The sequence below is a fragment of the Prosopis cineraria genome, unplaced genomic scaffold (assembly GCF_029017545.1).
Source record: "Prosopis cineraria cultivar Desert tree isolate PC_DT_omini unplaced genomic scaffold, ASM2901754v1 PC11, whole genome shotgun sequence".
NCBI lineage: Eukaryota > Viridiplantae > Streptophyta > Magnoliopsida > Fabales > Fabaceae > Prosopis > Prosopis cineraria.
Genome location: NW_026555342.1, coordinates 10025907 through 10049342, shown reverse-complemented (window position 1 = coordinate 10049342; position 23436 = coordinate 10025907). Strand labels below are relative to the sequence as shown.

The window sequence follows — 23436 nt, the reverse complement described above, 5'->3', positions numbered from 1 at the left end:
ATTTCTTCAATGTATCAATTCAGTTTCTCCAAAACTCGTTATTGGCAGAAATGATTTATGAATTTCAGCTACACCATACAATTACAATAATAATTTAGTAATCATTCAAGTGAAAATTATGAATAATAATTGTTACTAATATGATTAAGAAATTATTATGAGGTGTATTAAATTAAAAATAAATAATTATTAGGTTTTATGAAAATTAATAACGAATGGTTAAGTTATATGAGTGAAAAGTAAAAATTAATTTACCTCACAAATAGTGATTTTCGATACCACATTTTATTCTTCTTCTCATCCATTGTGATTGTTGTTATTGTTGTATGTCTCTTTATTCTTGAGATTTAAGTGTTTCATTCATCTGTGTAGTTGGCATATTTAAATCAAATCAAGATAATTCAACTAAAGAAATCAATTGTCGAAGGGTGACATATACTTTATTTGATAATCCATTATGTTCAAAAGTAAAAGATGCAAGGATTGAAAATAAAAGGTCAAATAAACAATAATAAGCTAAAATTGTTGCAATGAATGATTTTACTTTTAATGAAATAAAAAAAATTCTGACTTTAAAATCATTCTAGGTGCGAATGATTTCTTCATAAACTCAAACTTGTTTTTTTTATGAATGATTTCTAGTGTAGTATCTTGAAAAATACTTCCCACATTGCACCATTTCTGCCATTTCTTTTATTGTGTGTAGTATGTTGGCAAAAAAGCTTATGATTATGCATGCTACTTAAATTATACTAAATAATTTTCCTTGTGCATCTGTATATAGGTATTTGAGTTTGAATGAAGCATTCATTTCAAAAAGAAAAAAAGAAAAGATCCCTCACAAAATGACGCTGTAAATAAACAGGAAATGGATCGTGATAATTAATTTTTATTTTTATGTTTTTGATTGAATATTACATTTCTCGTTTATGTTCGTCTGTCTTCAAATTTATTATGTATCTATTTAGTACTATTGGCAAATCATGGTGTGTCATGAGTCATAACATAGAGATAAAAACAATATTCTACCTATTTTCATGATTTTAGAATCACAAAATAATAGTTTGAAACAGAAATAGTTACAATAACGGCAACTTTCAATTATTATTGTTGTTGTTGTTGTTGTTATTTCCTGATGCTTGTTTAGAATTATCATGCCCAATAATATGCAGTGTAGTGTAGCATAAATTTTACCTTTTCACTTGACACTGTTATTTTTCTCTTCAATTATCTTCTGATTCACCGCATTAATTGAAGCCAGAAAAAGGGGACGTAATTATAAAGGGATTAAAACGAAGCAGCATTATCTAACATCAATGTTGTTGGGTCAGTAGCTAATTGTAATCCATCATAAATTGACGTCTTTCTTAACTTTTTGTTGTTGGCCATTCTTTAATCCAGCCGCCCAATTCCCCCGCTGTTACCCATATCATATGTTTCCTGGCTTATTCAAAATTGGAAGGTCATGTAGTTTTCACGAAAATTCCTATATAAATTTAGTAATAATACAGTCTAACATATACTCACTCCATTCAAAATATAATACATTTTTAATTGAATATCACCCTTTAATAAAATAATTATTTATTTTTAAACTAATCATATATTTTATATTTATTTATATTAAATACCTTACAATAAATATAAAGTCATTTATTAATAAAAATTAAAAAAAAAGATAATAATCATACCTCCAAAGACGTAAAAATGCCTTTTATTTTTGGATAGAGAGATTAACATTTGAAAAAGTTCATTAATTCTTACAAATTGTTTAAATTTATATTAATAAATTATATAATTTTTTAATAAAAGTTGATCCAATTTGTAAGGATTTAACTCATACTCGTAAGATTATGACATTAAATTTTACTGTATATTTGATAACCTTATTGGTAGACAATTTGTAAGTATATTTTCAAGCATTTCTAACCTCAAAAATATATCTTGGTTTTTATGAACTCTTAAGACTCAACTCACCCAAGTGTTAGTTAAAAAAAATAAATTATACAATTTGAAATTTAATTTATCAAGAGGATTTTGTTAAAAGGAGTCAAAATGGGCTTCACGTATTAGCACATAAAGCTCCTTGAAACTAACTATATCAAGAGTTCAAAGTGGTGGAAAATGATCAAAGTTCTAGCAAATTCTTTTTGGCATTGATATTTTGTTATTAATACCAGAATCATTTTCATTCCCAAAAAAAAAAACATCAAGAAAAACTGTCATCTAATTTAAAATTTTGAATTTGAATTAATTTTATTTTCTTATTTTATGTGCCATGACACTTGAAAAAGCATTACCTCTTTAATCCATAATACCAAAATAAAATAAAAATGTAAAAAAACTCTTTGACAAATTGATCACTGAATTATCAAAAAAAAAAAAACAAAGAAATTGATCACTGGATTTTCAGACTCTACTTTAGTATTTTTACACTTCAAGAAAGTTTTTTTTTTTTTAACCCAAATCAATAATTCCACCTTGTGAGTGAATTGACTCATTTAGTTACCAAGTTATTAGTATGGTCTTGGGAAAGCTAAACATTAATAAAAATGATTCGAATGATTGAAATTATCCAATCTAAAACTAGGTGCACGAGCAATTTAAAAAGTTAAAGTATTGTTATAACCTATTAATGATCATCAAAACGAACAAGTCATGTTTATTCATATTTAAGTCCCATAAGTCATAACTAAACAAAGACTCTAGCTAACACGCGATGCTTGTGGCGATAAATAAAAATATCAAGACAATCCAAACAAGCAAAAACAAACGATTATTGTGACTGAAATTTACTTAATTAAGGTTTTAAATTTTTTTTTATTCAAGGCATGTAGGATGCAAAAATGAAAATGATTTTTTTTTTTTAACCTTCAACCGACAAAGTTGTTAAGAATTAAAATAGATGCCATCAAACCTTTAAAATATACTAAACCTAAGTTGCTTATATTTTATATTTAGTTTCAATGATTCCAAACTGGGAAAATCACAATGAAGGACCACTAGATAGAATTAATTGCTTTGTAGAATTAAATAATTCTGATATTACTTTACATGGCCTAAAGACCTGAATGTAATTAAAATTTATTGTGAAAAGATAAACCACTCCTTATGTGTATTTGTTGTGATGGAGAAATTGATTATTGTTAAAATAATAACAAGACTTATTTTTTTCTTGAATGGGAACCTGTTGACTAAATCACAATACTCATTTTTTTCCACCACCAAGTTAATATTTTGGAGTAATGAAGAAATTAATTATTGTTAAAATGAAAGTGAGACTTTTTTTTTTTTGAATGGAGACTTGTTCATCAAATCATTCCTCTCCACCACCAAATTAATTTTTTTGAAGTTGTTAATAAGAGAATTGATTGTTATTAAAGTGAAAATGAAACTTTTTTTTTTGAATGGGGAGTTATTGAGTTATTGTTAAAAGAGTATATATAAATATATATGAGGAGTAGTTTTGTCTTTTCACAATAAATTTTAATTATATTTAGGTCATTTAATCCTACAAAATAATATTAGAATTATTTGATCTTGCATAACAATTAATTTTGTCCAGTGATTCTTCATTATAATTTTTCCTTTTAAATTTTAAAATTGAATTGGTAAAGAAATTTAAAGTGAAGAAACAAATTAAAAGAGTCATGCATTGCATATGGATTAACTCTTGAATAACGAAAAGTGATTTAAAAAAAAAATCCTTTATTTATCTTAAAAGGGGAGAAGTATTGCAGAAAGCATGGCTAGAATCATAGAGTGTCCACATTTGTTGCACTAGTGCTCATCAAGTTTAAGGCAATCTTGGCTCTCAATTTCACTTGCTGTTCATCTAAATTAGTTTTTAAATATTTTAAATATTATATTTGTTAATAAAAATATAAAAAAATTTATATATTAAACTTGAATTGTCTTTAATACTTTAGGAAATGAGCATCATAGTACTCATAATTTCTCATGATATTTGAATTATTTAAATTTAAAATTATTTTATTTTTATTTTATATTTATTAAAATAAAATTTATAAAAATATAAAAAAATTTAATAAATCTATTTATTATCAATTTAACAATACAAATTTAACTTAGACAATACAATTTAATATTAAAATTTTTTATAATTTTACAATTTCACCATCCATATGCAATATTAAATTTTTTATATTAATAAATATAATATAAAAATGCTTAAAAATTAAATTAAATGAACAGCCGGGATCATGTAAGAGTGAAATGAAGGGCCAGTATTGGCCCAAGCCTAATGAGCACTTGTTTCTCATCAAATGCGAAATGGAATCATATATCTTTGCTTTGGCCAATGCTAAATTAGGAAAAGTTGAATAGTATTCCAATAGGAGCTGAGATTAATAAGACGGGCTAATTTCTTGTAATATGACTAATCAAAATTTCAGTAGATTAATATTTGTGTCCCAAACAAAATTATTTGTAATATTTAGATAAAAGTGTGCATTAAAAAAAAAGTGGAATGGTATAAATCATATTCTTTTCATTAAAAAAATATAAAATATTTCTTAAAAGTTACGCATTCTATCTCTATATGTAAAAAATTTTTTAAATTTTTTAAATTTTTAAATAAAAGATTATTAACATATTTTTTAATAAATAAACTATTATATCCTTATTAAAGTGAAAAGAGAAAAGTATAAGTAATTTAATTAATTTACTTTTAAAAAAAGATTCATTCTTTATTTACAATAGTTAAGAATAAAATTAAAATGTTGTTATATTTTTAATTATATAATTAATTTTTATTAATTTATATAATTTAATTAAAAATATCTTATATACAAGGATAAAGAGAGTAGATGTTAAAAAATTTAAATTTTTTTATTTTAATGTATAATTAATATTTTTTAATATTTTTAATAAATAAACTACTTATATCCTAGGATTTTATCTGTAACTTAAGTGAGATATCCTGTTAAATAATGATTGAAGAGGTGGTATTGATGTAAAGATAATTAATTTATTTATTAAAATATAATTTGATTAAAAAAAATTTATATATATTTTAATGGAATATGTATTAGTTGCACATAAAAAATAGGGATTATCATATATTAACCAGACAAGAAGCAAGGAGACACTGGAGTAGAGGAGAGCCAAAAATTAATGTCAGCAATAAAACAACACAGTTGGCCTCAGACCTCAGTCTTGCAAAGGCGGCTTCCTGTCCCTTCCTCTCTCCTTCCTCCCTCCCTCTCCTCTATTTATTCTCACTTCCTAACCGACACTCCCTGTCACAGCCATGGAGGTTCAAGTGGTGGTGCCGTCTCCGCCGCCGGAAAACTTCAACTTCGACAGCAACTGCTCCTCCCCTTACATCACTGCTCCTTCTAGCCCTCAGCGTTTTGGCAACTTCTTCTTCAGTGCCCCCACCAGTCCCACCCGCTCTCCTTCTCCTTTCTTCCTCGACCTCCACAACGACGACGACTTGCCCAGACACTCCTCTGCTCTTCTTCTTCCTCCGTCCCTTTTCTCTGGGAAGAGAAGCCCGGCGTTCCCAAGTCCAAACTCACCAACTGCAGCGAACAGGACAATGATGAGATTCTTGGGAATGAAGATTTTGAATTCAATTTCAGTGGACTACTGGACAGAACTCCTTTAACTGCGGATGAGCTCTTCGATGGTGGCAAAATCCGGCCGTTGAAGCCGCCTCCGCGGTTGCATTCCGGCGACGGGAACAGCTCCCCGTCGTCGAACTCGAATCTGTCATCTCCGAAGTCGAGAATCTCTCAGGGAAAGAGAATCGTTCAAGAGGCGTTTTCCCCTCGCCACCAGAAAAGGGATTTCGATCCATTCGCTGCTGCCATGGAAGAAGCCCGCAAGAGCGAAGGATGGCGAGAAAAGCAGAAAAACCGAGGCAGGGAGAGAATTTCGAGGTCAAGTTCTGGTCGTAAAGCAAGCAGGTCGTTGTCTCCTCTGAGAGTCTCTGATATTATGGGCGACTCTGTCTCTGAGGACTTTTCACAAACAGGCAAAGGAGTTTCTTCTTCAACAAGCTACTCAAAGCCCTCCACGCCTACTTCTTCCTTGTTATCATCAATCTCGTTTAGCAAAGGTTACAGAAAATGGAGGCTGAAGGATTTTCTACTGTTTCGGAGTGCCTCCGAGGGGAGAGCCACAGACAAAGACCCTCTGAGAAAATACACAATGCTGTCGAAGAAGGCAGGGGAAGAGGATGCAAAGAACTGGAGTTTCCGGTCATCGGAGGGGTCAGGCACGGGATCGACTTCGCGGAGGAGAGGGGCGGCGGTTTCAGCGCACGAATTGCATTACACGGTGAACAGAGCAGCAGCAGAAGAGATGAAGAAGAAGACGTTCTTGCCTTACAAGCAGGGATTGCTGGGCTGCCTGGGCTTCAACCCCGGAATGCATGGCATCTCTAGAGGAATTGGCTCTTTTGCGCGCCCATGATCATCCTCCTTTTCTGCTTGGATCTTCTTCTCCAACAAAACCTTATTTTGCTTCCGGCCAAAAAAAAAAAAAAATCCAATTGTGAAAATCATACTGTAAAATTTTTCCACGGGATAATTTACTCATTATTACTTGTATTAGTATGTGAAAAATGCAGAGAAAATGGGTCTAAAATCTCAAACAATAAATTTAAATTCATAAAAATCATACAATTACTCTGGAATTTATGTCTTTTATCGAAGTGGGCAATTATCATTGCTTAGTTGTGGAATGAAGAATTTTTAAATTTCATTGGACTTTCTATATTTAAATTCCCTGTATGAATTTAAATTTATTTTTCAAAATTATATCTCAATATTTTTAAAATATTTAGGAAATTTAGAGTTCATGAACTAATTTCTCTTATGAAAATGAAAATCTAACAACTTATCTAAGACTTGACGCACGCATGTTGACAAGGTCAATTAGTCCTCGCTAGATGATGATTTTAGTTTCAATATTAATCCTCGGCAAATGAAAATGGGACTCAAAATTGAATGAAGATGATAATAATACCAACCGCATAGACACACATAAGAGAGAATTGTACATATTGAACAAAACATTTCCAATGGGTACGTACATATAAACAAGTCAATAAGTCTTCGGCGTGTATTTGTGAAGTTGCTTGCGAGGGGAAAAACAAGGATTGCTGGTCGTCCGCCCAACCACAGCAAAGGAGTAATTTGCATTTTCCGCATCTGTCTCTTTCATATCCAGTCATTAATTGAGACCTTTTTATATGTGTGACATTAATCACATTCATAAGTTTGGCATGTAAAATAACACTATCAAAGAACTAATCCCTTCAAACATAATGAAATTATATCTAAACCTTCATTTGGAGACATGCCTAGCAATTATTGATTCAAGTGCTTAAGTTTTGATTTCAATCTTTAAATTTTAACTTGATAAAATTCAATTTGTGTAGTTTTTAGATTTGAAATAACTTAGTCCCTGTAGTTAATTGATTTGGAATAACTTAACCTATATAATTTTTTAATTTCATAAATCATTCGGTTATTAAAAATAAATGAAATAGAATGGATTGAAAAAAATAAAAGTAAAAATATAAATCAGGTTACCACATTTATAAAGAAGATGGATAATTTAATTTATAAAATTATGAATCAAGATTTTTTTAAGGATGTGATGATTCTTATATTCATAATGTATATTATTGAGTTTTATCATATTTATTATAAGGAATAAGGGTCATTTAGTTTATTTTTATTTTTATTTTTTTCAATTCATTTTATTTTATTAGTTTCTTGTAATCAAATGGGATTGATATAATTCTTTAACTCCATAAATGAAAAGAACTAAATTATATTGAGTTAAAATTTATGGAGTAAGTTAATAATTAAGAGAAATTTTAAGAAATAAAAGTTATGATACCATTTCAATATAATTAATATTTATAAAAATTCTCAAGACATGGAGGGAGCATGTTTAGTATTTCCATTTGTCTAAAGATGCATGTTATTAGTTCAGGTAATTAAGAATTTGGAACATCAAATCAAATGAAGGGAAGGGGGGAAGGAGAAAAGAACAGACGCAGGGCATGCTTGGCGGAGAGAATCGAAGAAGGAATAAAAGGAAGCATGAGCAAAAGAAAAAAGATGGAGACTTTTATGCTTATAATGATTAGGCTATGGAATAATGATGTATTTGATGCTTTGCAGTGTAAAAGATTGTGGCAGCACAAGACACCAGCAAAGTAAAATTAAAGCAAGAAAAGTGAAAAGCAGGATTAAAGGAAAGATAATAAAAAATATAGATATGACGTGTTTTTAATTTTTTAGATTAAATAATTTTTAATCTTTATTTTAATTATCAATTTGCTCATCAAATTAAATTTCGTAAATTTAATCCACCTATTAACTTCATTCTTATTATTTAAAAATAAAGTTACATCATTAAAATTTACTAATAAAAATAATAAAATATTGATGAAAATTATATAAATTAAAAAGAAGAAGTATAATTATTTAGGTAAGAAAAATAAAATTTAATATTTTTTAAAAAAGAAAATAAAATACAATATAAAGTATTATGTTGATAAAAATTAAATTAATTTGTGGTCAATTTATTTTTATTTAGCTACAAATACATGTTAAGTAATTATCATAAATTAAATTATTTTAAAAGTTAATTTATATTTGAAAACTTAAAGAACTCACACGATAATTTAAAAAAAATTACATAAATAAAAATTAAATTTAAAAATCAAATTAATATTTAAAATAAACTTTAGTGATTAAAAGTTTCATGAGAAAATGATAATAAATGCTTTCAAATTATGTAAATGATAATTTAATTCCTTAAAATATCATAATATTAGTAAAGCTTTTAGGGATTTTTTTATCAATAACTTATTTAAAAAAAGATTATTTTATCCTTATTAAAAGTAATGAGACCCAACTACAACTTTTATTTAAAAAATTACAAATCCTGTTCTGTAAATCGTAAGAGTTGAATAAAAAATTACAACTTATCAATTGGCTTTAATCACAAATTTTTTTAAAAAATAAAAAATCACAATTTATCAAGTGCAATTTTTTATTGAAAAAATAAGTTGTCAAAATGACAAACTTCATTCATAATTTTTATTTAAAGAATCAAAACTTTTATTCAAAGAATTATAAAAATTAAATAATAAATCACAATTTGTCAATAAGAACAAAATTATTTTTCTTAAAAAAGTTATTGATAAAGAGATTATTAGAGATTTTATTAGTATTATAAAATTTTAAGGTATTAAATTATTATTTACATAATTTAAAAAAATTTTATTATTATTTCTTTGTAAGTTTCATTGCCCTTTAATTTTTATAATATAATATTATAAATAGTTTATATAGTATTTTGGAGTGATAAAAGTGGAGTATAATTCGTCAATCAGCACAGACAGCAATGATAGCAGTGGACACCCTAACGGTAATCGGAAATCTTTAAGGCGCTAAGCATGTGCTTTGTCCCCCCCTTCCCTTCCCCATGCTTTATACATAATGACATTGCTCCTTGCAATTTTGATCAAGAAGTCAATTTTTTATAAAAAGATCAATTAATAAAAAACAATGAGTTTACAGTACACAAGTTTTCTATAATTATAAAGTTGGGGATAAAAAGTTTCGAGTCCTAAAAAATATTAAATGAAACAAAAACAAAATAATTAGTAAGCATATAAATTTCCTGCACCAGTAGAAAAAAAGAGTAATGTTCTAGAAAAAAGGTAGGAAAATGATTTTCTTTGATAACACTGATGTAAGGTTGTCCTTGCTAATTCGCCTTTAAAATCATGAGATTAGTGTAAAAGAATTATCAATTCATACCGAAAGACATTAGTTTTCAAAATGTCAAAATAATAGAAAATGGGATCATGAGTTTTCAAGTCTTTAAAAGCACAATAGCAAAACTTTTTACAGTAAAATATGTTTATGAAGCGGGGAATATTAATTTATTTCAAAGCATTTGTATTTAAATTAAAAACATTAACTTCAATGCAAAAAAGGGAGGTACACTATGACACGATCTTCTTTGTGTCATGTGTTGCAGTATATTGCACAAAATTGATAGCAATGGAGGGTGAATTTTCAACGTGCTTCATTCTTTCGTTTGATGTCTAACTGAAGTGATTTAAGGATTTATAAAAAACTCTAACTAATGGCTTTGATTTTACTCACAAATCATTTCTCAATTAAAAGTTAAACATCCAAATGCGAACTCACTTCTTTATGGTTTTAAAACAACTAGGATGTCTAAAATCATAACCAAGTGTCATTAGCATATAATCACCCCTAGGTCACACTCAATAAACTGAATGTAACCTGTGCAACACACCACGACATTCCAATAACACATATATCACATTTTTAATACTCAATCGCTTAATTTTAAAAATTAAGGGGGAGTCTCAATCATGTAACTTCACATTTAATTCATCATCGTTCACAAGAGTACTCACTTCTTACTTGTATTAGTATTTTGATCCTCTTTAGATTTCACATTTAATTCACACATAACCTAAGGCTCAAAATACAACAATTAACTCAAGTATTCAATAGTATAAATAAATCAAAACATGTGACTCCTAATTCATAATATCATTTAAAAAAAATACATATGAACCTACAAGATAAATAAGGCCTATAAAGTAGGATAAGAAGTTTTATGCCTTGGGTAGTTTCCCTTTGTTTTGACTCGATGAGCTAGCACCTCTAATATTAAAAAGAAAGGATTGAATGCAACCACTTGATAACTAAAGTACATTTAGCTTATATAATTGCATGTCAATCAATTATAATAATATAAGTGACAAAAACATGTTTTCAAATGTTATCTTCAATTATAAAATTAATAACCATGTGGTTGGGTATACTCACAAGTTATATTTCACATATTTATAATAACTTCAATTAGTCACAATATAAATAATCATGTGACATGATCGTCATAAAAATGTGAGGGTTACAATATTAACAACATTGTGCCCTTAATATGAAATGCAAAGGCACAATAATAATAATCATATGACCATAATATGATATGTATGATGAATGTCATCTTTATATTCCCTTGAAATCTTTGACATGAAATAGTAAGCTATTCCAAAAGATTTGTCCACGTAATTAGACTACATTGTGCCCTTAATATTAACAACATTGTGCCCTTAATATGAAATGCAAAGGCACAATAATAATAATCATATGGCCATAATATGATATGTATGATGAATGTCATCTCTATATTCCCTTAAAATCTTTGACATGAAATAGTAAGCTATTCCAAAAGATTTGTCCACGTAATTAGACTACCTAAATTTTTCACTTGTGAAGAGTTTTTCAGCTAAGACTATTACATTTACTTATAAGTTATGGTTTCCCTCAAATCTCATATTATAGAGTGTCATAATCCTAAGCTAGCTTCTTCGTTAAACAAGTAAAAATTTGTTAGATTCTAATCCCTCGTTGAATAAGTGAAATAGTCTCTCATAGGACAAGTGAGACAATAATAATATAAAAGTAAGCCATCGAGCTTCGAATGGTGGTCATACTGCATGAATTTAAATTTTCTACTCTTCTTTTTAGGTGAACTCTTACGTCATATGATCATGTAATGAAACTCATGATTAAACACATAGCATGCATGTCTTGCGTGTGAATTTAAAGCAATATAAGCATGGCATATAATTTCTCAGCCATCATGCTCAATAAATCACAAATCATCTCACACATCAAGGTATCTCATAGCAACCACATGTGTCTTTAATTAACTCATACAAGCACAATCACATTATAAACTTCCATTTTGATATATCATCATCTCACTACATATATTCACCTATCAATACATCACATTTATTTTCATTCATAATTACTCTTCTCTTGCATATACACATAACCATGTTCATCTTTGCAATTTATCACATTAAACATCAATTTCATTTTCACATATACCACATAAAATCTTTATTAAGTTGCCATACTTGCATCAATAATAACTTTATAAGCACAATCACACTTTTAATATAATTTTACAAACAACTATAACTAATTAATAAGTAAGCAAGCCAAATTTTTTTTGGTTATATCAAACTTTTGAAAGCTCAAAAGTTTTTTCCTCAATATAATCACTTTTAAAGCTCTTCTCAAACTTAAATAGTGTCAATTGGTGATCAATCTACAATTAATCATACTAATAATCATTAATACTACAACTAATGAAATTTCAACTCTCTAACTTCACACTTTATACTCCAAAAATTTCAATTTCTCACATACAAGTATACCCATAGGGTTTATTAGTTTCCTTTAGCTCACAGTAGCACCATTAAGCTCTTGAATAGCCATTAATGACATTTAAATACCTCTAATCACCCATTTATGGAATACTTTTTGTCATTAATGGCCCTCTAACAACTAAAACTCACAAAACCATAAATATTAGGTTTAAGTAATCTAAACAATTCTCATTAACTTTATTTAAGTTAATGAGTTCAGACTTATAGTCTCTATGTACCGAAAATCACCTTACTTAAGCAAGCCCTATCTCAAAATCTAGGGAAAAAATGGCAGAGGAAGTAAGGAGGAAGCTTGGAAGACTTACTTTAGGTATTATAAAAACTCTAAATTGCTCCGAATCCTTCAAAATAGCAAGCCCTAATAGCACAAGATGTATTCTCTTCTTTTTCTCCTATGTTTCCTTTCTTATTTTTGAACCAAATCTTATCATTGTCAAAATCTAACCATATGCTGTGGCACATGCCACATGCGCTGCCACAGTATGTGATACAGAGAGGTTCTCTTTGCATTTTAATGACTTGTGTGCCATGACATCCTTTGCACATACTACAGTATATGGCACAAAGTTACTTTCTCTTGAGGTTCGAGTGTCACAACTCTACTATGGACCCAATCTTATGGCTAAAATTATAACCCAAAACATTTATTATTTTTTTATAACCACACACCACAATAATTTACTTAATTACTCTTGATTAATCTAATTAAGCGGGAGGTAAATTTTCAAGATGTTACAACTAAAATGTAAAACCTTATTGAATGAAGGCCCCATTTAAAGATGCTTCTTTGATTCAAGTTAGCATATTTTGAAAGCAAAAGTAGATTGAAACAATTTGGCTTTGTATAAAAAGACTGTTTCTAAATGAAACTTTGCATAAATTTAAATTTGACGAAAACTATAGCAAGATAGTAAGTGCTACAACCCTATTTGAACTTTTTTCATTGACAAGTCAATTAAAAGTTAACTATAGTTCAATTCAAAGAAACCCACACTTTTATTTTTGTAAAGGGAAAATGACAATCAGGAACCTTATAAAGATATTAATGATGATTAAAGATTTCAAAATATTAAAATGCCATAAAAGGATAATGGTCTTTATTTGCAATTAAAATATTTATAATTATAATTATTAAAATAATCAATAAAACTATAGAAGAGTCATTCATGAATTTAAGGAGAGTTGGTTGTGAATTTAAGAAATATCATATGTGAATATAAGGAAAGCTATCAATTATACGAATGAATAAATATTTTCGTAAATATATATATATATATATATATAATCACTCATGAATTTAAAGAAAATTACTTATGAATTTTTGGAAAGCTACTTGTGAATTTATCAAAAAGTCAGTTGTGAATGGACAATTAAAAACATAAAAGGGTCCCTAAACCATTGATTTATAATTAAAACTATTCATATTCATTCAAAACTTACATTTCATATATTTACAAGTAATATTTCTTAAATTCACAACTAACTATCCTTAAATCACAAATGATGCATAATTTATAAGACTATCTATTTATAAATTTACTATTTATATTTTAAAATTACAAATAACTATCCTTAAATTCATAAATGATGATGCATAAATTTATAAAATTATGTGTTTATCCATTTACAATTGACTTTTCATTAACACACAAGTAATATTGCTTAAATTCACAACTAAGTTTACTTATATTTACGAGTAACATCCCATTGGTTATTTTAATATTTATTTATTTATGATCTTTTCATGAAATTTCAATAATTTGAGGTATTTAATTGTCATTAAAGCATTTATAATGTCTCTATTCTCCTCCTCCCTTTTATAAAATGTTGAGATGAGGGTATGATTCACTAGGATGGGATAATTTACTTCGATTTTTTAACACCAATAAAGGTACTATATCTTACGATATACTAGGAACAATACATAGTTATCTTACTTGATTAAAACCCAACTTTTTTTTTAATCAGTCGTTCAATGTTAATCCCATGTTTTCCTTTAAAATAATAAAATTATCCCTAAACTAAAGGAAAGCCAGTGAACATGGGAAAAAGATGCCTATTCCCTCTTGAAAGTACTTTCAAAACAATCAAAAAGGATAAGTCAATTATGAGACACAATTGGCATAATTCCTTTCCTCGATGAAGTAGCAGTTTGATTCCTCTATTTGTGTCCTTCTCAATCTCTCCTTAATCACCCATGGACCCTATCTTAATCATACTTATTGCACCTAACCTCTTTCCTAAATTCTTAATTAGTGCATAGCTGCTTTTCATCATAATTGTTTGATTAGTATTAAGGTGTTTAAAGAAAAAGAAAAACAAGTTAACTGGTTTGGTAAAACTATATGGTAATGACTTATAAACAATAGAGCATCTATGTTGTTTATTGTATATTAAGACTTTAAGTATGTTACATGGTTCATGACTTAATTAATTTCTTAAAAACAATATTTTTGCATTAATTTTTGGAACTAAAAATAAAAAAAATCAATCGAGAATGAGTTATTATTAAAACATGAATGAAAAACAAACTTCAAAAGACTATTATTAATTTTATTAAAATTTGAATAGATATTTATTAATAAATGATAAACCTGAATCAATAAGTATTTAATTAAGTTTTGATAATAAGTGATCTTTGATTAGTATAAATTTCTTTTAACTATCATTAATTGATATTTTTCGCTAAAAATAATTGACTTTTTCAATGTTTCAAATACAAAGATAAAAAGAGAAAGAAAGAAAGGTCGGCGGCGTGGCGTGCACGTGGCCATCAATCCTTTCTGAAGTGTGGGGAATGTTGTTAGGGAAAATAAGGGAATTGAGGACCACCTAGATAATCAATATGCGCCTACATGCTCACTAATGTAATAATGTCATGGTACTCTCGTTTTCCTTTATTCATTGTATGGCGTACAATATTGTTATATGGTAATGTGTACACCATGATAGTTTGAGCCCTCAAGTCATGCATATTATTATCACCACCTTTACTTTAAATTAAAATAGGAAAACATAATTCTTAATTTTTTTATAATTTTATCATATTTTATTATTGCCACCATACTTTTTTCATTGCTCCTAGTCCTTATAGTTTGTCTCATCTATAATATTAGTACCTGTATTTTTAAATATGCTAATAGGAATGATGATATAACACTAAAATTATCTGACCAGTAACTAATATCATTTTACTATGCGTCAAACAAATATTAGGTTTTATTTTGTTCATTTCTATAGATTTCAAACTAATCTCTTCGCCTCTATCTTGCTTTTGTTTGCAGCGCCAAGATACTCTATTTTATTTTTTTAATTTTGAAACTATTGATTATTATTTTTGATTAATGTTAGTGTTGGAGTTTATTTTATCATTTTTTAGTTGGGTATAGTATTTAGTTCCTTTCAACTGATTTTCATTACCTTGTATTTTGCGATTACTTTGTCTCTTTGTTTCTTATCTTAATATTCAGTACAAGACTATAAATTACGCTTCAGACAATTTAACACCGTTAGTGTCACATTATCATCTTTTTGAACATTTTTAAAAAGAAAAGGACTAACATTCTAAATGAGAAAAATATATAGACATGGAGCAATAAAAAAAAATACAAGGACTAGCAATAAAACACAATAAAATCATATGGACATCCTAACTAAAATTATACTATCCCATTTTGGGATATAAGAAAAATTATCATGTTTTTCTTTTTTATCTATAAATAAAATTATAAATTTTGCAAAGCATTTATCACGTTTTCCCAAATTGTCCCATACAAAGTCAATGTTCATTTTTATTAGACAAATTTGTTTAATTAATTACAAGAATGACTTAGTCCTTTTTTTTTTGTTTTTCCAAACAGAGATAATTTAGTTTAATTTTTTTTAAATATAATTAGTATACTTAACTAATTTTTTTAAACGTTATAAATTGGTCAATTTTTTTTTATATATTCAGGAACGGAGGGAGTACAGCGCATTATGCAACGTATGTACTGGGATCTTGATTAATTAATTAATTAGTGAGACATCATGCTGGTCATCTTCCTTATTATTAAACTCACCGTCTAAATGCGTGGTTTTAATTTGGATGTTGGTGATTCAAATTGAATGGGTAAAAAAAGAAGCATGGAAAGTCTAAATGTCAGACGCAGAATCAAGACCATCGCACTAGTTAATGTGCGTGCTACAATAATTAATTAATTCTTTTCTCAAGCTGAAAGATAAAAAATGAATATGTTCTCACCAAATTTGTTACTTTTTGTTACTTAGTTCTCATCAACTTGGATCATTGCTTCATTATCTTTAATAGAAACGCTTTATTTGACTGTTTTCCTCCTCAAGATTTTGTCTGACGATTCTGCTTCCGACTTGATGTTCAAATGGTGTCATTGTGGGTGGGGAGAGTTCGTTGCATTAGGAAGTAGGAACCTTTGCTTTCAAAAAGCAAAGGAAATTTAAAAAAATATGAAAAGAGAAAAAGAAAATGGATAATTGACATGGTTGTATGGTATTAGATATTAGCGTGTTTTGCAAGTTCAAGTGCTGAACTTCCCTGGGAAATATTGATAGTTTTGTTAAAACTTTAATAAAAATAAAAATGCACTTATGTGTCTGACTTCCTTCAGTAAAAACATGATAAATATGTCACTGGATTTAAAATGATATAATTATTAATAAACATTATGTTTTTATAGTATTATTACGAAATTATATATTTATTATAGTTATATCTGAAAATTTAAAAATAGAAATACAAGCAATGATGCATGGGTTTTTTTTTTTTTTAATAAACCATCTTTTATATTTCTCTATAATAATAATAATTATTATATTACATAAATGCTAAATAGGCAAATTAGATCAGCCCCTGTAGAATCAAAGATTTACTAGGGGTATAGGGTATATGTGACAAGCGACATGAGCAAGAAAAGTCAACACCGTCAGCCGAAATGGTAGACCATTATGATTGAAGGACGGCTCAGTCATTACTAACCACGCATCCTCTTCTTCGCGCCCTCAATTCTGTTCACACTCCAACAAAACAACGTGCATCTTCCCATGGTAATCCTTCTCCTACAAGTGCCAGCTGTTGGAATCCTAACAAGCATGTTAGTTTGTTATTGAAGGCCCATAATCAATTGAATTTTATGAGAAATTAGCCATACGTGCTCTCATCTAAACCACATCAAACTACCTCACTGAAATTAGAAGGCGGGTAAATCATTAACCTTTATTTGAAAATATAACAAACATTTAGTTTTAATTTTATTTAAATGAAAATATTTTAAATTTGTGAAATATTTTCTTTTAAAGTCAATTAGTTTAAAGAGAAGTAACATTAAAAAGATACGTAATTAATACCCCCATTAAGTGCCTTGCATTAAAAAATAAAAAATTCTTTTAGAAGATGATCTATAATAAGAAGTGGAGGAAGCATGCAAGTTCCTTTGCCATTTATAAATAGCACAAGTTACTATAAATTTTTATATTTCTTATTAACTATTTATTTCTTCCTCTTTATCACTTTCAAATTAGGACAATTCATTCATAAATCATCCAATTTAAGAATGTCAGTACAAGCCATATTGGCTCATGTAAGTGCAAGTGGTATCTGTTCTATCATCCATCCCCTATGTACTATAAGGTGGTTGCTGATGATAGGGTGAACCATGCAAGGCCTCATTATATTTAATCCTATGGCTTCCTGTTTTGATTTTTTTTAAAAAAATGAAAGTTATTAAGATATATCACGTCATTGCTTTTTGTTAAGAACATACATATAATGTGTCTTGATTTAATTTACCAAAGTCTTACTCAGGCTTATTATGTATAGCTCACTTCGCAGGCAAAATAAAATTACCCTGGAAAAATTTATTTTGGCTTAACCAAGCAAGCGCATGTGCATCCCGATTGCATCTATTTTACCACTCGTTGTAACAAGGCCTTCCTCACTCAAGAACTGAGAGTTTGGCATGTACTACAAAAGAATGAATCATAAGTTACACTTCAGCATACAGGGTGCAGTAACGAAACAAGCACAAGGAATCAGAGAATCCTCATTGATTACAACCCGAGTTACAAGGAAGAAATGAGACATTCTCGGGTAGATAGAGCTTACAACCTCAACCATGAATCGTAGTGGTCTACCTCATCAAAAGCTGTACATGCTATTGGTGTTCTGCTCACTTATGATTGTGATTCATAGATGAAGTGGTAGGTTCTAGCTATCTAAGAAAAGTCCAGTTGAACTTGAATGTGAAAATTATAACCATCAAAATCCACGTATCAGTATTTTCCATGGTCATTGGTCAGTAAGGCTTACTGTAGAGCCCAAGCAGGGGTTTTTCCCTCGCTTCTACTCTTTTCCTTGCAGCCTCTCTTGCCCTGAGAGCTGCTTTTTCTTCTTCGGACATAACCTTGGATTTTGCATCTGGTGCTTTCTTTCTCTTTCCCAACGCAAGAGATGAAGGGGCTGCTTTGGTAGATCTCATCGGGTTTGAAGGTGACACTACTGGTCCAGGTGCAGGTCCACTTTGAGACTTATTTGCCCTTCCATCTTCAACTGATTTGGATAGTGAAGCTGACGTCGGTTTTTTAACAGCGGGTCCCTTGTGCGCAGCATTAGCAGAAAAGTGAGGTGAAGCATATGCTTCTTCCTGAGTCACCCACTTGCCTGCAGCAATTTCTCTAAGTAAGTACGCCATTATAATAAAGCTAAGATACTATCACACATGAATCACTTTGTAAAAAATGACGAAACCAAACACAGAATATATGGAACAGTGTATGCGTCTTGTACCTATAGCATCAGAATAGTAGAATCCTGACTTCGGATCATGATAGAAACCATTTGTCTGATGGTAATAATAGCCTGAACTGCTGTCGAACTCCCATTCTGTAAAATCAGCCAGCAACAATCAGTTTCAATTAAGCCATAACCAAGGTAAAGAGATATCGACACACCACTAACAGACTGACATTCACAGTGGGTCAAATGCTCGATAGATAATTTGGTAAAAGATCTCCAAAAATACATACATATAAGATACAATCAGACTAGCGTTTCTTCACAACAAATTGTTGACAACTAGGCTTTAACCTAAAAGCTGATTTTGGCATATCCAATTGACAAAAACCCAATAAAAGATTTTTGTTGGGTAAAGATAGAGTCATCTGTTTCCCCCAAGCCCTTTCTCTGCTATGAGCACAATATTAACAAACACTGAAGAGATCAGCAAGACAGAATCATCTTTCAAATTGTACAAAAGTCGACTACAATAAGTTTTATCCCACTAGGTGGGATCAACTATATGGATTGCACAATGTCATTGTACTTTATCATCAACTAAGTTTTCAGGAATATTGTCAATTAAGAGGTTTTATTTAATAATTTTCATAAGCGTTTTTTCTTGTTCTTTCTCTACCCATTTTTACAAGGCTCAATATTATCCACTCCATTCTTTTCGCTGGTGCCTCTCATGGCCTTCTCTGTACATATTCAAATTATTTCAAACAATTTTTTACCATTTTTCCTTTAAAAAATGCAAAATGCTAGGCTCACTTTTTCTCATATATGCTCATTACCGGTTTCATCTTTTCATACATGCCTACACATTGATCTCAACATTTTTATCTTTACTACTCCAACTTTATGCTCCTACTATCCTTTTGGAGTTTAACATTCACCATCATATAACATAACTAGTCTTATAATAGTTTGATAAAACTTCTCTTTAAGTTTATTAGGTACCTTTCAATTGTATATAACTCCTTTAGCCCTTTTCAAAATTGTACAGAATTAAAGAAAAAATATATTAAGCTTAAAAAATATGGCTCAATTAATAGAGCCAACACATGAATATAACTTGCTTCAGACCATGCAGATTAATCGTCATTATAACTCCTATGAAGATAAATGAATAGTTTTTCTCACAACCTTGACCGTCCCCCTGGACATCTGGTGCATGTGATTCTCTAGCTGCCTCAAACTTCGCTACATCCTTTTGATAGCTACGCTGTGCTTTCTGCATTAAAATACAAAGACATGCGTACATTAACAAGTAACATATATGAAAATGTGTGCATGTGCACCAAATATTCTTATAGCTAAATTAGAGTATGTAAATATCGATAGAAGTGAAAACAGTAGATTTCATGCCAACCATCATATGTGGTGCACCAAGGAAAAATCACAGGACACCTGTGTGGCTGTATTTTCAAGCAAAGTACAAATGATGAGGGGATGACTTCAAAAATATTTTTTGAAAATATGACTAGTCTGGCGATAATCACAATAAAGAGAAAAATGTGAATATATCCATTACAAGCACACAGGTATTTCTTATCTGTTACAATATATATATATATATATTACTGCTCAAGTGCATAATCATTCAGCTTGCTACATGTATTTCTTCATATCATGCCTGCCAAGCTATCTGCAATGCATATTTTTCCCGTTCATTTTGGTGCAGTCCCAAATATCTAATACATCAGATTTCAACTAACTTCGATTAATTGGTCAAATGATAGTTTAAACTTTCCTGTTGCAATGGACAAACTTGTAAAAGTAAGAAGTAAAATGCAAAAGTCAAATACGTGTTCTACGGAAATAGGTTGCATATGCTAAATATAAAGAGAAAAGTTGGGTACAGTTTTTAGGAATTAGCTACCAAATTTCAAGGTAAAACATGACAAGTAGAGATATTTTATAACTTAACATTATATGAGTGGACTTTTTTTTTTTTTTTTTGTAAATAAAGCTTCTCTACTTGGCATATTTTTTATTCGGAAAACTCATGGCAAACACCAAAGGAACTTTACCCACATCATATCCTACCTGCAATCTATTATCCCATAGACACCTCAAAGATCCTTAGGAATTTGATAGAAAACTGTTTAGATAGGGTGGAGTCTCATTAATGAGGATATTCAACGTTCTAGTGGCATTGCACTTGCAGACTATAACATGAATGCCATTTTGCAATAAGGTACAATTTATATAGTTCAATCAACCAGACAAACAAAGATTGAATAATTTTGTTTGATTTATAGAATTTTGACTCGAAATATGCGTTTTTAATAAGTGAAATAGACAAACATTGTTTATGAAAATATGGCATTATTATATTTTCCTGCGGCAAAACCTTGCAAGTCCTGAGAATTTTCATTCATTTGTTTCATAAAATGAATAAAAAAAAAAAATCAAGGCTGTAAATGAAGTGTAAAACTCTTAGTCTCTTACCGCTTCAATTTGCTCGAGGGCACGTGCTGCTTCTTCTTGTTCTTTCTCCTTAGCAGCACTCTCTTTTCTCATGGTAGCGAGCCTCTTGGAGACGTTATCTTTATGACGTTGACCAAGTTCATGATTTCTAATGCTAGCAGGATTACTTGATATGTAGATCTTGCAAAAGTCACACCATTTGTTGCCCTGGCTGACCCAATACTGAAAACAGGAAAGGAGTAATGAACAAAAGCAAACAATGACAAACAGTCCAACTTGGGCATATCAGAATCAAACAAGATGATACATCTCCATAAGTGCGCTATTATGATAAATTCTACCCTAGGAATTTTCATAATCAAAGATATGTAGCTAAAAATTATCGTTTGCTAATTAGTTAGAAAATTAGTTTTATGGTCATAAAAGCTCAATGATTCAACCAGTTATAACAACAAAGTATGATCTACAATAGTTCAAAGTAAACTTGGTGGCTTCCCGCCCAATGAGAAGGAAAAACCAAAATATACATCTCCTAGGCTTCTTTATGTCAGTTGAACTTCAAGCAAGGTTTTATAACAGACCTTAAAGGTATAAGATTTGGAGAGCTTATTTGTCCATAAAGAGGGAAAACCCATAAAAAATGAAGAAATAATATTACAGAAAGAAGTTAACAAAGCATAAAAATTGCAAGCGTTAAGCAGTTTACCTCAGTCATTGTGCAAATTAGGGCTGCCGATCGGAGAGTCGGGCAAGAAAGTAAGGAGGTGGCAATAGCAGACACCGAGATTTAGGAAGGAAATTGGATAAGTTAAGAAGCGGAGGCAGTAGGGTTTGGTTAATTCGTTTTACACAGACTGTCGTTCGTTATGGGGTTGAGCGTCAGAGAAATTCTTTCCCTCAGCATCTCGCAATTCTTTGATAAAGTTTCCTTCGTTCTGAGCCATATGAGATTTGTGTACTAGTTCCCAATAAAGCTGCTCGACCGATCAGACTTGACTTTCGACTCGAAGATGCAAATCAAACAAGTTAGATCGGACGTACTACAATAGGGGCCAGGGATATGACCACCAGGAGTTACGGCGTCTATAAAGAAAGAGCTATGCGGAGCCGTTACAAGATGAGAAAGAGATTTGAGATTACAATCCCCGCCGGCGGTACCTAGACGTCCGGGGAATGATGAAGATGATGGCGAGTGCTCGCTTTTACATGAGATTTGATAATCCAGACAAGAAAGTTTTTGAAAATATAGATTTGTACAATTAACATTTGATTTAAATTTTAAATTTAGATTTAAGATATAAAACGTGCTGATGGGAAATGAAATCAACTAAAATAAAATTACAGATTAATAGAGAGATGGAAATGATTAGAGAGAGCTAATACTGGACAAACGAGTTACGGGTCAGTTTGCATATAAGTTGGATTGGATCAATCCGTCAGATAAAGTGAGTTAAAAAATTTAACCTATTTTATTTTTTAGCGGGCTAACCAACCCACGAAAAATTATTAAATTTTTTAACAATTTAAAATTTATATAATATAAGTATATATATTTATTTTATATTTTAAAGCAAATAAGCAATTAAAAAATTTATAAATAAATAAAATAAACATAAAATTTAACCAAGCAAATTCATTTTACTTGATTTTTATTATCAATCATTTTATCACCTAAATGTGCTATCTTTATCATCGAAAAAGAAAATTTAAATATAAATTAATATTATTTTTCTCAATAAATTTATATTTATAATTTTAATGAATAGATCTTATGAGATTAATAAATAATAAATATTTAAAATATCTCTATAAAAACTAATAAATTATCTTCACAAAATATAATAAAAATTTTATTTGCAAATTGTAAAAAGAATTTACACTATATTTTAAATGCAAAGAACATATTTGAAAGTCATACATTATATATTTA

General features: G+C 29.5%; 1 protein-coding gene and 1 pseudogene across 1 annotated transcript; one reads left to right on the top strand and one right to left on the bottom strand.

The window, feature by feature from the left end:
• Positions 1–5114: 5114 nt before the first annotated feature.
• On the top strand, positions 5115–6578 carry LOC129286688 (uncharacterized; annotated as a pseudogene).
• An 11653-nt stretch (positions 6579–18231) lies between these two features.
• On the bottom strand, positions 18232–22727 carry LOC129284793 (zinc finger protein ZOP1). The gene is made up of 5 exons (XM_054920266.1): positions 22213–22727; positions 21528–21728; positions 20220–20307; positions 19083–19178; positions 18232–18956 (listed from the first exon to the last, which is right to left on the bottom strand). The coding sequence occupies exons 1-5, from the start codon at positions 22219–22221 to the stop codon at positions 18592–18594; spliced, it is 759 nt and encodes a 252-aa protein (XP_054776241.1). The 5' UTR covers positions 22222–22727; the 3' UTR covers positions 18232–18591.
• Positions 22728–23436: the final 709 nt, after the last annotated feature.

What these genes read in the sequence shown, in the direction of transcription:
- LOC129284793 (XM_054920266.1), bottom strand. An exon ending in CCCTCGAGCAAATTGAAGCG is followed by an intron (nt 20,308 to 21,527) that starts GTAAGAGACTAA and finishes ATTTTAATGCAG; the next exon opens with AAAGCACAGCGTAGCTATCA. An exon ending in TGTCCAGGGGGACGGTCAAG is followed by an intron (nt 19,179 to 20,219) that starts GTTGTGAGAAAA and finishes CTGATTTTACAG; the next exon opens with AATGGGAGTTCGACAGCAGT.